Source organism: Falco rusticolus, chromosome 4 (assembly GCF_015220075.1).
Source record: "Falco rusticolus isolate bFalRus1 chromosome 4, bFalRus1.pri, whole genome shotgun sequence".
Classification (NCBI taxonomy): Eukaryota; Metazoa; Chordata; class Aves; order Falconiformes; family Falconidae; genus Falco; species Falco rusticolus.
In genome coordinates, this window is record NC_051190.1 from 71747193 (window position 1) to 71763606 (window position 16414).

Here is a 16414-nt window from a genome sequence, read left to right on the forward strand (position 1 = left end):
CAGCAACTCAGGCAGTTAACCCTTCCAGTGTGTCCTACATTCAGGCTCTGGGAGTTTCAGAGATGGAGCATTGACTTTGTCTAAGCCTTTGTCAGATGAGTCCTGTTCTGCTGCAGAACTTTCTCGCTACTGCTTCACACAAGTGCATGCACAGACACATGCACACACCCCCTTCAGTGAGACTCTGTCTACACAGCCAGGTTATTTTTTTGCACCAACAACACACAAACACCCACTGTATTTTTTGAGTTGTCTCAATTAGACACACATGCCATTTATGCTTTCCTCATAAGATCTAGTGAAATGGGATCTACTAAAAGTGACAGAGAACATATAAAATTATCTGCAAATGCATGGTTTCTAGGCTGTTTGGTTATCTGACTAGCTTGCCCATAACACTTTTGCTGCTCTGCCAGTTTGAAACATTTTGGCTGTTTCATATTTTGCTTTTTGTTACAGTTCACGATTCTTTACTTTTATGACCCTGAAAACAAAAAGGTTCTGGACATTTCCAATCTCAAACCAAAATTATAGAGGTTATTTTATTTAATTATCTTTTTAGTTGACAGGTAGATAGCATAATGCAATAAGAATTAATTGTGGAGGTAGTTATCAAGTATGTTTGAAATATTTGGACATTGTAGCTTTATGCTGTATAGAAAACCTCCTCATAAAGTTAAATAATTCTACATTCAGAAATGTATCTGAATAATGTGCACAGAGAAAACAAAATAATTCTCTCTCATCAGGGATTTCTCTCTCTGTATTGGCCACAGCAGAAGATGCTCTGAGTAAAATAGTATTTGTTAATGTGATTAAAGATTATGTAATTGTATATAAACACATGATCCTGTTGTGAAGCAAAAGGAAGCCTGTGGCAGGAAAAGCAGGGAAGGTTTACAGACAGCCAGAATTCAAAGAGACTGTTCCATGAAGCAGAGATAACATAGGGAAAAAATGTCTTCAATATATATTACAAGAAACAAATAAATAATAACTAGCCAATATTTTATGAAATTAGCATTTCCAGACATATGTACCTTTGCTCTGTGGTTTATAGTCTGAAATTACAAGGGGATTCACTTCTGAAGAATGGCTACTTACTGACTTCTGTAAATTAGATACCTTCAGGATATCATATAGCACCTAAATTATAGTAGCTTGTTTTACTGATTGATTTTGAAAACCTAGACCAGTAACCATTAGCTCATTATCCACACAGTTTTATTTATTTATTTTTACTCTTTTTTTTCCTTATGCTATCTACGCTATATGGAAATAGTCTTTATAGTCACTATTCTTTTACTAAATTACTTTAATGAAAAAGTATTATAAAGAATCTTCATTCTGCTATGTTTTAATTAGAAACACTCATCTGAGACAGTTTGTATTGGAAGATGTCTGTGATAAAGGTCATTTCCTTCCACAATGAGCAGATAGAATAGTCTATAGTTCTGGCCCTTCAGGACACTCTCCTTCTCGGCTTCGTGCCTGAACCTGCATCTACCACAACTTTTTGTTACAATATTGCATATTGATATTAAAAAAGGCCTAATTTGGTTGTTGTTCGAAGGTCAATGGAAACTGTTTTGCTCTGAAGGAACTTCAGGATTGTGTCTTTCAGGCATACAGCTCTTGTGAGATCTGAATTTGTAGAAGTCTTGAAGAGATCCTACCCACTAGACAGAAGAGTGAATCACCAAGATTCAAACAAAAATTTTGTACATTTCAAGACCTAAATGAGAAAGCACTGAACAGCTTTTTTGTTCATGAATATAAGCCTAGATTTATACAAGCATAAGCATATAGTTTAATTACTGAATATTAAAAAATTCCCTGGTGTTAAAAGGGAAACCGACAAGTTCAAGGGAAAAAAAACCCCAAGGATCACTACTCCGAGACTACGTATGGCTCAGGAAGACTGTGAATTACAAATGGCTGGCAATGGAAATGTATCAAGGGAACATAGTACATGTAGTTCCCCTTTTCTTATACTTTTCGCCAGGCATCCATAACTGGTGGAGACAGGTTATATTGGTAGCTGCACCTTTTCCTTACTTACTAAGGCTGACCTGAGGTTCTATCCTAAATTTTGTGATTGAAATATAATTTCCTTTGTCCCAGCACTTCCTTGCAGAATAAGCTCTTCTAGAAAGTTAGGAAAACTGATCTATAGGGATGGATCTAGTCATATCTCATGAACTGTCTTACAATGACTCAAAGAAATAGAAGATATAATTTCTGGAGGATACTAGGTAGTGGGAAGCCTTTGTGTGCATTTTTTTTAATAAACCTTTGAAGTACTAGGTGGCTTGGGCTTGAATGTAAAGCTAAATCCAGTCTTGTAATTCACAGATTATGATTTGCTTCTTCTATTGGTTTCTTCACAACAAGTGAAAGCTTGCTCAGTGTAAGAATTATTTAAAACACTTACAACAGGTCTAGGTTTTTCTTTTAGCTACAGAGCAATGTGAAGACTTGGTTGAGTTGCAGCATGTCAAAGCAAACTTTTCACCTAAGTGAAAGCTGTCAATAACCACTGAAAATTTTACTGTATTTCAGTACCTAAATGGCAAATCCAACCCTTTAATTGGTAACCTGTGTGGTGAAGTCAAGAACTATGGCATTAGAAAAAAACCCACTCACAGCAGTTTGGAAAAGAGCACTGAGTTTTGCACAATTCAATTATGATCAGATAACACAGTATTAGAGATGACACGCCCTGTCTGTGCTGAGTGTTTTACATTATTTGAGTTGCCCTTTTACCTCCAATCTATCCTTACATAAAAATATTTTCTCTGCAGACAAATCTTCCAGGTGAAAGTGAAGTTGTAGCAGGGTGGCAGGCAGAAATTTTTAATACTGGCAGTCCTTCCTCATGTGTTAAGCTGATAGACTAAAAAGGCTTTTAAAAAAAATGTTTTTTAAACAAAAGGAATGGATGAAAAAAAGAACCACGGTAGCAGAAAAAGCTTTAAAATAAAATGATGAAGGATGAGAAAAGTAGTTCACAAAACAGAAGAAGGAAAATACTTCAGGTAGCACTGAGCAGCTGCAGAAAGTAAACCATTAAAGCAAATATAGACTAAAAAAAAGAAATGAAAAAGTACGGATTGATAAGGAAAGGTGGAGTAGAAGAGAAGACACAGAGGCAAATCTGTATTTATTTTCTTTGAGTTGTTAATTATTTCACTAAGCAATGTTAATACTGAACTGGTGATAAACACTGAAAGCATAACCGATGGTGGAAAAGCACATACTGGTTTCTCAAACACTCTAGAGACCAGGGTGCTGCATGATGTTTTCACTCCTGTTTATACCCAAGATGCAGCCCAAATATTTATTTTAAAGTGTCAACACTATTCTTTTTGAATGAACTAAAAGGGAAGGCAATTACTTAAAGCAGTACTATTTAGAAGTATAAGTTCAGAAAGAGCTGTTGCTAAAGAGGGGCTAGCAGGTAACTTCACTGCATGAAAGGGCTGGAGCAGGAGTCAGTGTGACTTTGTACCAAGATTTACATTCTTCCAGCAGAAGATCTCCACAGCTACACATATTCTGCTTGGGTGATCTCTGGAAGAGATCACAAAATACATTTACTTTTACTTGTTTCTTGAGACTATGAATTGGGAGAGCCCAATACATAAAAGCACTATGTAACTAATACCTCACTATTTAAATTACACAGGCTTTGTTCATCCAAGTTATTTCTCCAGTAATGAGTTAGTGATGAAACATAGTATCCTGATTTAAGTATGTATTACATTGAGTTTGGATATCAGGCATCTTTAGGTTAACACTAGTATTTAAATTAGGTAGAAGCAGAAATTTTAAGAATTTCTGTGGTAACTCCTATTTCAGATGAACTAGAAAATACTACGAGAAAGGTCTTTATGAATACAAAATCTGATTCAATACTTGGGTATTCTTGGTCCATCTGAAACTAGAAATGGAAACATTTTTAAACTTTGTTTTTTCAGAAACAAGATATTCAATATTTTTTTAAAAAATAAAAAAAATTACTTAAAAGTTTAAAGAAGATGGTTAGAACTGGGTAACAACTAAATTCTTTGGTCCCTAAGATACACTAATTCCTGTAATACAAGATCTTCACACACCTTTTTCAGCAGAAAACAATGGACCTTATAAAGCAGTAAGAGTACCTCATCATTTAGCAGTTAATTCCAAACTAAGCTAGATCCTGTGCCACTGACATCTGGCACTGCAGCTTGCTCAGTGCATCAAAATCAGCTAGAAGTTACTTCTGCAGTAGCCCAGGGACTAGCTTGACCACACTTTCTTTAAAAGTTCAGAAATATTCTTGGATCTGTAGAAACTCCCACGGCGAATGAGGGCTGAGTACTTAAAAACAAATAAAAATCCACAGCTGAATTAGAGCTGCTGGTAATGCTTTATTGCTTAGAGTTCCCAACCAGCTAAATTGTGATTGCTTCTATTTAGAACATGTTGCTTCAGGAAACCTGAAGTAATTAAAGACAAGTGGAAAAGTAATAATACTGAAAGAGGAAAATAGATTTGTAGCAGCAAAGCTGTCTTCTGAAAGGGAGAACATTTCACAAAACCTCTCCTGCAGGTAATACACTTTTCTTTGAGCTAGGTCTTTGAACAAACAGGATGAGCAAAAATCAAAGCAGGACTAACAGTGGGGCACGTAAACTTTCCTATCATTTCTATTAAAGGAAAATGTTCTTGTTCAATTATCTACAAGGTAGTGATTTTATAAAGCTGATTTATATACATTCTTTGAATGTAAACCTAGGTCTTCCACTTAATTACAGGTACTTAAAATATGTAATTTGAAAAAATCCTTTTCTATTATGCTATAATATGCATGAAACTGCCTAAGTAATTCTTAAGGTATGGTTAACAAAGGTGATTAACATAATAGGGGTAGAACAAGAACCTGTTTAAGTACACAGTCTGCAGCTCATTGAAGAACATTCCAAAATAATATTTGCCTAAGCCTATTGGTGGTACTATTCAGAGAAAATAAACAAAACTTTTATTCAGTTTGAGACTGAGCAAATGTCACCTGCATGAACATAATATTTCAGTTTAAGCCTTAATCAGCATGTGATTAATTCTCCAAGGAACTGCTTAGTTATCACAATATTAAAACCCAGTTTCTTGAAGAGCATGACAACTAGTTCATACATGGGCTATCTTATGTGAGCAATAAGAGCAGTATAAACTGAAAGAAATGTTATTCAAGAACATTTTTTTAACATTTGTATTGGCATTGATTTAACCATAATAATTCCTAGTGGTTCCTTATGAATGAAGACCTAGACAAAAAGTTTTTTCTTTAGTTTTCTTCCCCTCTTGACTCTTGAATGGCTGATATTTCTATCAGAATCTGTACTTGCACATATACTTATTTTTTTCTTCTGATGCTGTATTGTATGTTACATTTTATTTGCAGAGTAAGCCACTGCCTGTCTTATGGTATACACATAACATTATAAAGCATTAGAATTTAACTTTTTTTTTTTTTTTAACACTGTTCAAGTCACTTAGCTTGTGTAGCAGAATTGAGATTGTAAATTCTCAAAGAGCCTGACAACAAGGTAAATTTGCTATGCCGCTGAAGATATTTTATGAAGAGAGCAAAGACAGAAAAACTAACCATTTTCTTTTTTGAATAATTGTAAATCACATAGAAACTCATAAAACTCTTCCATCCCAAACTGAGACCTTCTCTGATTATTTTTGTACAGGAGAGAACCAATACAGTTGAGTGATGGTAGATCCCTCTCAAATATGATTCATAAAAACAGTAACAGGCTCTCAATGACAGTAATATTCTGAGTTGCTATAATTACTCATATATTCAGCTGCTAGTTATAACACAAAACTGTCTTCCACAATCCATCGGCAAGTATCTTTATTCAGATACTGCACTCAGCCAACAAATAGATAGGAAAGTATAATGGCTCCTTTCCTTTACGGAAAAATGTGCTAGTTAAAAATTTGCCATGATGGTCATATATGATAAATTTTATCTTTCTTTCTTTTACACGTTTTACTTTACCTTGAAAAACAAACTTCTTTGCATGATTGTGCTTCTCCCATTTCTTTTCTACACTTTTTGGAATGAAGTAAAAGCACAGCAGTACTGCAATAATTTCAAAAGAAAGAAATCCAGACTTTGTAACTGCAATATAGATTGACATAAGAAATGCCACAATTTTCTCTGCCCTATGAAAAGAAAAAATGTATTATATATATTTATGTAATAGCATACCTCCACCAATACATTCTGGGGTGAAAGAAATATCATCAAGAGCAAATTCTGTGGGTTTACTCCACCCCACTTCAGCTTCAAAGGCAACTCTGAAAGGGCTGTTACTGGAGAGGACTACATTTGCATACATCCATTTGTTTTCTTCATTTCTACTGGAAGACCACATAAGAATATCTGTTCCATGTTCTTCAACCATGTATACCTGTTGATAATGAAAGCCAAGAGATGCAACTGAATCAGTGTTAAGCATCAGAGCTGTGCATTTAGCAAGAGCAACATAACCCGAGCCCAGCAAGGCAGCTACCTGCCTGGGTAGTACTGGCCTTCTTAGCTATGGTTCAAACTCACACCTTTTGGTGATGACCAGATATTACTGAACACTTTTACTAATGCTAGTTCAGCTGCAAATAAACAGCTACTATGAAAATAAAATAATAAAAACCTACTAATACAATCACCAATTGGAAAACCTACAGAGAGTCTCAGCCTGACATAAAGAAGCTAATGAGTAAAGACCTAACGTCAAATTCATCTAAACATTGAAGAAAAGACTGAGAAGGATCTTGATCTATCCTTTCATCTTTAAAAGGTGACCTCTTTATAGCTGATAGACTGGGTGCAGGTTTCAGAGGTATAAATAAAAGGCTTAGCATCCAGGGATTTAAGTCTATTGTCTTGTACAAGTGATATATAAAATGATGTTTCAGGCAGTCATGGTAAATTAGTTCAAGCATATATAGCAAAGCCAAAAATAAAACATGAATAAAATTACCAAATAGTGAAAGCAATAAGAATTACAATTCATAACCAACAACTGATGAATTAAAGCCAACCACAGGAAGTTCTGAAGACTACACAGGTAGCTGCTCTTCCCATTCAGGTATCCAAAATTCTTATAAAATCTAAAATAGGTCAGAAATAATTAAAAAGAATGGGAGTAATGAAAGTAAGCATATTCTAGCCATTCCAGGTGATAACTATTTCTTTAAAGAACTGAATATTTTAATCATTATCCTCTCCTCATCAATTTCAAAAACATCCTTCTCTTAAGCTTTTAGACTAACTCTTCAGTGGCCCATTGGTTCATGTTCCCACTTGCATGCCCCGATTTAACAATGGAACACAAAATGAGACCCAAGAAAGTTATAAACTTAAACCCATACTAACAATCTGTATAACTACATACCTTTGACTCTCCCAGCCAACCTGGTGGAACAAATAAGTTAAAAACCCAAATGGCACCACGAACCACATACTTTATAGAAGTTGGTGTATTGATTAAAGTATCCCTGATGCCTGAATGCTCTTGCAAGTTATTTCATTTTTGGAGGAGAGGAGCATCAAGAAGTCTGACATGCAATAATCCAAGTCAGGACCTAATTTTGTCAAGACTGAAGTTTCGTTACATGACTGTATGTAAGAGCAATACTTTGTCACAAAAAACATGCATCTTGTAGGGCTAAAAGAACAGGTGTGTAGAAGAAATAGCTGATTCAATTCATGAAGAAATGAAAAACTGTATGTGATCACATTATCAGGCTCTAAGGCCTTTATAAATTGAAACCCTTAATTACAATAACACTATGTGTGAGGTTACAACACCTGTATGCATCACTAGAACATTCACCCTTTTACCAATCATATAATCCAACATTCCCATAGATCTAGAATTTCACAGCACATAATAGTGTTAGTGTAGTTTTAGCTATTACTGTATCATGCAGTGTTATCTTCTACTTTTTGAAGGTTTGAAGGTTAATATTGAGATATCACTTTCAATATATCTCATTGTAAAGTCTCACAGATGCAGAAAAAACTGTTGGGGAAGGGGGAAGAATCAAAACCATTTGAAGGCAATAACAGAGTCTCTTTTAACAGGACAGTTAAAGACTGGCCCATTGTTTAAAATCAGAGGTTTTTTTCCTTCCTTTTTGTTGGGTTGGTATAAGAAGTTTTTCATAGCAAAAATTGCAAAGCATCTGCCTGCTTCAGCAGTTCTATGTACAGAAATAGCATCATGTCCATACTGATCCTAGTCTCAGATGGACCGTGCAGTCATTCTGCGTACATACAAATCAACCCTGCAGCTAAAGCTCAGTACAAACAATAAATCCATCATGAAACCTGCTATGTCTATACTGGCCAATGGGTCTGAGGTGGCAGCAAGTCAAAGTCTCAAGAGCAACATTTTGATGACATCAGCTTCTGTTCTTATAGATGTAAAGTAATTTTATATGCCTTGGTTTTCTTTTCTTTGAGATTTAACTCATATTTACCATAGAGTAAGGACATGCAGATTTGTAATTACTAAGGGTTAGTTAATATGTTGTGTTGTGTGGTGCGTCTTCAGTTAGGTTTGACTAAAGTTTAAACCTGGTGTATGGTTTCTCATAATAAGCCTGTAGGTAACCTGTGTAAACTGACAGCATTTAGTATAAATCACTAAACTGGTAGGTAGGAATTCTCAGGTGACTGCTCAACTCTGCTCCATTTCTCATACATTCTCCCAGGGAAATTATTCAATCCCAGTTTCTGCCAAAGTACTCCTGAATGCTTTTACTTCACTTCTCCAAGTCTTCATCTATCCATAACTATGCTAGGAATGGGTCTGTGTTCTTATGTACCTAAAAAAAAAAATAGCTGAAATTTCTAAAAGAATAATACATAACTTAAAATATGTGCTAAATAAAATGAGATTACAATGGAGTTCAGAAAAATGGGAAGCCCAAGAAGTCTGTTCTTTTAGCTGGGGATACAAATCTCACTCTTTCAGAGACTGTGCCCACAGAAAGTGAAGAAACAATTATAAGATGTAATACTGTATTCTTCAGTGAGGTTTCCTATGTCACTGAGAGTTTGAAGCATCTTCTGGGTCAGGAAATATATTCAGTATATACGAGATTTTTGCTAGCCTATGTAAACATATACAGCACATGAAAGACAGAGCAAATTCTCATACATATGAGTTCCCCAGAGCCCTGGAGAGCTACAGCTGTGTGGTGCTTAGTGCCTTCAGAGACTACATCTCCCTACACATACAACCTATGAATTACCTAAAAGCTAGCCTTGTAGTGGAAACAATCTAAAATGTGAAAGAGGAAAAAGCTACCAAGATGAATTACACTGTATGGCATGTAATTAAAAAAACCACCTGTAGTGAAGTCCCATTGAACAACTCTTTATCTATCAGTCTGGGGAGATTGTGCTTCAGCTAGTATCGATATAGTTGTGGGCTAAATCCCATCAGTTTAATTTAAAAGTAAGAAGCATGTATTATATTAACTAGTTACTATATCTGACTATTCCTCATTCTGTGCTGACACCGTTTCTAGATCACACACACAATTGAAATCACAAAGAATACGAACCAACAGAAATAGAGCTATCACTTAATTCGCTGCAAAGTGAAAAGCTCAGGAGTGAAGATACCCAATACACACCTCATGGTGATTTTAAGAAGAATTTAGCATGATAATCTGCATGAGATGAATGTGTGACTGAAGCTTTTATACTTGCTTCTTGGTCTTTCTCCAAGGTGCCTTTGCCAGCTGGTTCATTCGTAGTCCATATGTGAACAGCATTCTTTAGCAAATCCCATTTCCCTGCCTTAAAATCATGACTCGGTTCTAATTCTCCACAGTGTGTCCTGTGTGTTAAAAACTTCTGAATTCTTTTTTCAACTTCTGTTTCATTTTGTGGACAGAGGAAGTGCATGTACTTTTGAAGGTCATGAAATATAAACTGCTATTTTTCTACTTAGTCATTGGCAGTTACAACTCATGTGGCTGTGCTCTACCCTCGTGCTGACTTTTCAAGATAACATATTATCTTCCTGATCGTGCCTGACTCTAGCAGTTGGCATGCTGGAAGGTACTATCTTTCATCTGAACTGAGTAATAACCAGGAAGCCAAAGGAGATCTAAATGGTGCATTGTAAGAGGTCTGTTCTCCCATATATACCCTACCTATAGTCTAACAAACAGCCAAGGAAGCAGGAAAATCTTGTGAAAGACAACCTGTATTACCACTTCACTAGGCACCAGAGACTTGTGTCAGCTGAGGAAACTTCCTACTGACTCCAGTGAATAATAATACTATGTTCTCTGTTCTGCATCCTTAAGATCGTGCCTTTGAACTCCTTACATTCCTTGGCAGGCATCATTGCACATCTTCTTTGGACTGAAGCTACACCAGTGGCAGACTGAAATTGTCTCTCTGAAACCCATAAATCAGATTAGAAAAATTGTATCACAATTCACTGTCACAACAGAGAAGCACTTAAAAAAAAAATAACTGCCTCTTTTCTCTTTATTTCTTTGAAGGTGAGTCTGAAGTAATAAAAAATTTAGTCATTTTTAGTAAAAATGACCTGTCCTACATAAAAATTTACTATACCTAAGTTCTGTTAGTATCAACAAATACCAAGGCAGAAAACTGATATATTAAACTATCACATCAAGAATTAATTTTGGTTTTAATTCTCAGCTGTATAACAAACTCCTGAAGTAAATGGACAGAGACAGAATGCTGAAGCTTAATGAAAACAGAATGTTTTCTGTCTGACAGATGACCAATAGGATCCCCACTGGAATGAAACAGATGTGAAAATCACCTCCATTTCTTGCTGAAAATTCCCTTCTGCTTCATTAAATGCAACTGAGTAGTCATAAAAATATAGAAAGAAATATATATTTTTAAAAACTATATTTGCAGCATAATGCAGTAAAAATTGTTTCTATTAAGAGCTGTTACTGTTCAGAGCATATTAATTGATGTATGAAACCAGTCATACACTCAGTGCTCAATCACTCACCTCTCAAAGGGTGTTAACAATACACTCCTAAGGAAGGCTAGTGGTTTTATAGTTAATCATTATGAAGCAACTTTTTTCTCCTGTTGTCTAATAGGCAACTGATGTTCTGAAACATCAGTATTCAGATCTCTTTGAAATAGCATTCATTCTATGTTGATGCAGGAGTTGCTGTAAACATTGTCTTTTCCAAAGATAATGATGATGATAAATAATAATAATAATAATAATAATAATAATAGCCGCCTATGCTTTTGGCTTCCCTATGAACAAATTACAAATGTTAAAACAATAGAATTGTCATATTGAAACGTGCATTGGGAATACAGAAGACAAGCATTTTTAGTTATTTTTTCTCTATTCTTAGTGACCACTTCCTTTTCTGCGTATAAATAGGATTATACTCATAACTTTCCCTGTATGTTGTTTTAATCACACACACATCTCAGTATGTTCTATATCTAGTCTTTTTTTTTTTTTTTTTAGTTCAGACTTGACCAGATAGCTGTATTTCAGGTAACAGCTGTATCATCAGCTTTTGTACTGATGTTATTATATTCTAACACATTATTCAGACTTCCTATTACAGTTTGACTTCTTTCACCTCCAATGCAACTGAACAAAATTTTTCACCGAGCTGTTGCTTTTGAAGTTTTGGGCTACTGGTTTTATTGTTTTTCCTTTTTGTTCTTTTAGGATTTTTTTCTTTTTTTTTTCACCTAAAAAAACCAGCAACAATTGGTGCTGAATTATTAGTTTGATAGAAAAAAGCAAAATGACTGTAAGGTTAAATTGGATCTGCAATAGGATGGTGATTCCTTGCTGAGTACTTCAGTCTGTTAGGAATATTGTTATAAGGTTCTACATAAAGATTATCTGTTGCAAAGCCATAAACAGGGAACCTTATTTGTATGTGAGAGAATGTCAATTCTTTATGGATGTTTTTATGAAATTAAAGGTAATGAGAGTTAATTAAACTAGTCTGTTTGAAATGCAATAATTAAAAAGCAGACTCTTTGGCTGTCTGCCTACTAACTCACACGTAGGCCACACACATGTACTTACTCTCTAAAGCTAAGTGTTGTGATGCTTGAAAAACTTCACAAGCTCCTTCAAAAAGTCTTGTCTGCACTTTTGCACACTGTAATGTCCAGAATACTTGAAATTAAACAAATAGCTAATAATAGATTATCACAAGTATTTTAGTTATCAATGATCCAAAAAACAATTGCTGTTTGCTTTTTACTTCATTTTAACCTGGAACCTTCTCCACCTTTACCTACTGCTTTGTTTTCTTAATCTTAATGTGCAGACTTTGTGTATGTGGAAAGATAAATAATGTAAAGTGAAAAGAATGGACTTGAAGACAATGCAGAGTATTTTAAATGCTATATTCAGATATGAAAATTATAAGATTACAATATAAACACATTTTAAAACCTCATCTTAAATAACTGAAATATCTTTGGGAAGAATACATCTTGAGCAGTTTTATTCACTGAATAGCAAGAAATGTTAAAATAATGTAATTCGAAACTGTCATGGTTTAACCCTAGCAGGTAACTAAGTTCCACACAGCCGCTCACTAACCTCCACCCTCCAGAGGGATAGGGAGGAGAATGGGGAAGGAATGTAAAAGTCAAGGGTTGAGATAAGAACAATTTAATAATTGAAATAAAATAAAATAAATGATAAAAACAATGACAACAACAATTATAATGAAGAGGAGGGAGGAGGGAGAAGGGAACAGGAATGAAATCCAAAGGGAAGGGAGAAAAGAAAAACAAATGATGTACGACACAGCTGCTCACCATCAACAGACCGATGCCCAGCCAGTCCCTGAGCAAAGATCAGCAGGCCCTGGCCAAAAGCCACAATCCCCCGCCACAGTCCCCATTTTATACACCGAGCATGACATCCTATGGTATGGAATACCCCTTTGGCCAGTTCAGGTCAGCTGCCCTGGCTGTGTCCCATCCCAGTTTCTTGTGCCCCTCCAGCCCTCTCGCTGGCAGGGCCTGAGAAACTGAAAAATCCCTGACTTGGTATAAACATCACCAGCAACAGCTAAAAACATCAGCGTGCTATCAGGGTTGTTCTCACACCAAATTCAAACCACTGCACTGCACCAGCTGTGAGAAATAAGAAAATTAACTCTATCATCTCAACTGAAACCAGTACAGAAACTAATTTAAAATCAGTTTGAAAGCAGAAGTGTCTGCTGGTTATACTAACTTCACCTAATAAGGCTTTTTTTCTTTGTTACTAAGTAACAAAGTATCCATGAACTCAGCGTTAGAGATAAAATTTAGATGCAAACCCCATCCTGAAAAATTACTTTGAAAGAGATAGGCAAAGGATGGAATGAAAGGTAACATTACTCTTTGGCTAGATATAAGAAGTCTTTTCATGCTGGACAGTTGAGCAGTGGCAGAGGTTGCCCAGAGAGGTTGAGTAGTCTCCACTTATGGACATTTCCAAGACTGGGTAAATTCCTGAGCCACCTAGTGTGATCTTGTTGCTGACCCTGCTTGGAGCAGGAGGTTGGACTAGAGACCTCTTGAGGCCCTTTCAGCCTGAATTGCACTATAATCCCACAAAATTGTGCTATGACTGTCCTTTATGGTGGAGAACCAGATCAAAGACAAACAGAATAAATACAAAAACTGTGGTCCAAACTTCCTGACTTAATTCCAGGTGCAAGACAAAAAAAAAAAAAATTCTTGCTCATTTTTAACATGGGCTAATTTAGTTTGGGAGTTTTGATAGTATATGCAAATCTTACTTTGTCACTTGCAGTAGAATTTACATAACCTGTTTTTTTCAAAATCTAACTACCACAGGTAGGAGTCTTTCTCAGACCTCTAAAAATGGCACTATGTAGCATATTTATTGTGAGCCACATGAAATCAGTTGTCTGCCAAGGGTTCACATCGCTGCTTGTAATTTTACTAGGGTACTTAACAACTGAAAGTGTGCCAATTAAGTATGCTTGGTGAACAGCAAGAAGACATTTTGATGGAAACTTGAACTATAATTGTTAATATGTTTAAATGCTTTATTTCCTTTATTTTCCAAACATCTTCTGTACATGATTACAGTAATATGTTTAAAAAATTTATTTTAAATGACATCTTGTTTTTGTCCTGAACATTGGAAACTGCCTCAATTTTCTGTTAAAAGAGTGAATTGTGCAGAGGACTATGCTGATGTTCAGTACATGTAAGGATGGCAGTCAAACATGCAATGTTAACTCTTACATATGTACCAACAGGACTTCAAGTAGAATTAAAACTAAAACAGGATTGTCGCTTGATCTTGTCAGCAAAAATTTTGTATATAGGTGTAACTGCAGTGAAGTTGTGATGGAGCACTTCTCTGAGTGTTTTGCTCATTTTAGACCAGCGGTCCTCAAACTTTTTAAACAGGGGGCGGGTGCACGGATGCAGTGGCAGGCAGTCATCTGCGGCTGCTTGGTTTCCCCCCCCAACCCCTGGTGGGGGAGGAGCGGGGGGTGTCTGTAAATACCGGGGGCCGGATTGAGGACCCTGGGGGGCCGTATCCAGCCCGTGGGTCGTAGTTTGAGGACCCCTGTTCTAGACACAGAAATGCAAGTACTACTGAAGCAAATATTACTATGTCATGATGTAGCAGAAGTGCTTTTTCTCTTACCTTTAAGACTCCTGTTTGCCTAGAAGCAAACATCCAGAACCAGAACCGAACCCTACAGATGCCAAGGCTAGCTGGGAAGAGTTTGGTGGTAATTATCCTTGCTCTGTTTCCTTCCTTCTGGGCAGACGAGTTTACATACAAAAAATGTTGTCCTTTACCTTAATAAAAAGATAAAAATAATTTGTAGTTTTTCAATACTACTTTATGAGTTAAAGCATAAGCATTTTTATATGCAGAGGTGCTGGTGTCTTTTACCAAATACACGTATATACACCCTACCTTAGCTGTACATAGATCTTCCATTAATATGACCATCCTCAGAGCTCACTCTGCGGTTTTTATCCTTGTGTAAATACTTGATTCATATTTGAATAACAAATTTTCAATGTGTTGCAAAGACAAACACTCACAGATTCTAAGGATCTGTTTGAAGGTTGACATTGCAGGAGTCATGAGCACCTTTGCTGATAGCTCTTATCCAGGAAATTTCCCCGTCACGCAACATGGCAGTAGGTAACACATTGAAGCCCTGAGGCTTGTTGGTGGACCAAGATATCCAAATTTCCTATCACTCAGCTGCTGCTGACAAACCACAAGGTAGCATAAAAAAGAATTCATTGTTTGGCTCCATGCAGAAAAATATGACACCCTCTTACACCCCAAAAGGGGCCTATCACCTAAAAAGAACACATACCAGCAAAAGCAAGAGGTTGAATAGGCAAATCATGCTGCTGACTTGTTTATTTTTTTTAATTAACTAGCTGCTACCAGTAGCCCCTTCTTTGTCATCGCTTTCATTCCATCTGCTGTGGTAAAAGTAAGGTTTGGTTTTGCATGGAGAGAAGAGTATGACAAAATCTTCCGTGATGAAGAGAACAGATTTTTCACAAAGAGGAGGGCACCTGTTGGGGCTGTCCTGAGCAGCTATACACTGGAGACCTTAGCAGACAACTTTTTCCAACTTGCTGCAAAAGAAGTAACACCTGAAGATCAGAGCTCAGTTAGTAGTTATCTTTGAGTAGCTGAATAACTGCAAAGAAAGATCCAACCCCATGGCTCAATTCCTGATCCTCATATAAAAGACTGAACTCCCCTTCATTATAACCAGATCAAATTTCTGTCTTTGTGTTCTAGTGCTTTCTCCAGTTTTCATTGGGAATGGGGTTCTCTCATCTTTCCAGATTTGGTGTCCCTGTAACTTCACTTACAGTGTGCTATGATAGCAGGTAAAGCACACTGTTCTCTTTCTAATATAGTATGGAACTGATACCTTAGCTGCAGCCAGAATAGCTGTAGAATGGTTAACTGTCTCAGAGGGGTTGCTCTGGGGGAGAGGTGGGGTGGGAACCAAACCCAAACGAACGACACCCCTCCCCGCCACCTTCTACCTCAAAACCATAATCAGGCTCAAAACCAAAGCTTTAGCTTAACTTTGCAGTCTTTTACAAGGAGAAGGCTTCAGAGTGACTAACACTTTCATCAAGCTAGACTGGGATTGAGAGGGGCTAGGAAGGTATGTCAAGATCCAGGTAGTATATTTTATCTAAGGTAAGTTCATTCCTGTCCAAATGACCTTCACTTTTGTAACTGTGGCTTGGTTTTTTTACTCCTGGAAGGCTGAGGGTGTCATTAAGATCTGCTTAAGAGGGGTGCAGCTGGCTGGACAC

General features: G+C 36.4%; 1 protein-coding gene across 1 annotated transcript in view; it reads right to left on the minus strand.

The window, feature by feature from the left end:
* The window catches only part of MALRD1 (MAM and LDL receptor class A domain containing 1), a 282516-nt gene that overhangs the window by 63830 nt on the left and 202272 nt on the right, over positions 1 to 16414 (minus strand). Inside the window, exons 31-32 of the mRNA XM_037383834.1 lie at positions 14748 to 14905; positions 6266 to 6467 (exon numbers count right to left, since the gene is read on the minus strand). Coding sequence (XP_037239731.1) covers positions 6266 to 6467; positions 14748 to 14905 — 360 coding nt within the window. The remainder of the gene's footprint in view (positions 1 to 6265; positions 6468 to 14747; positions 14906 to 16414) is intronic.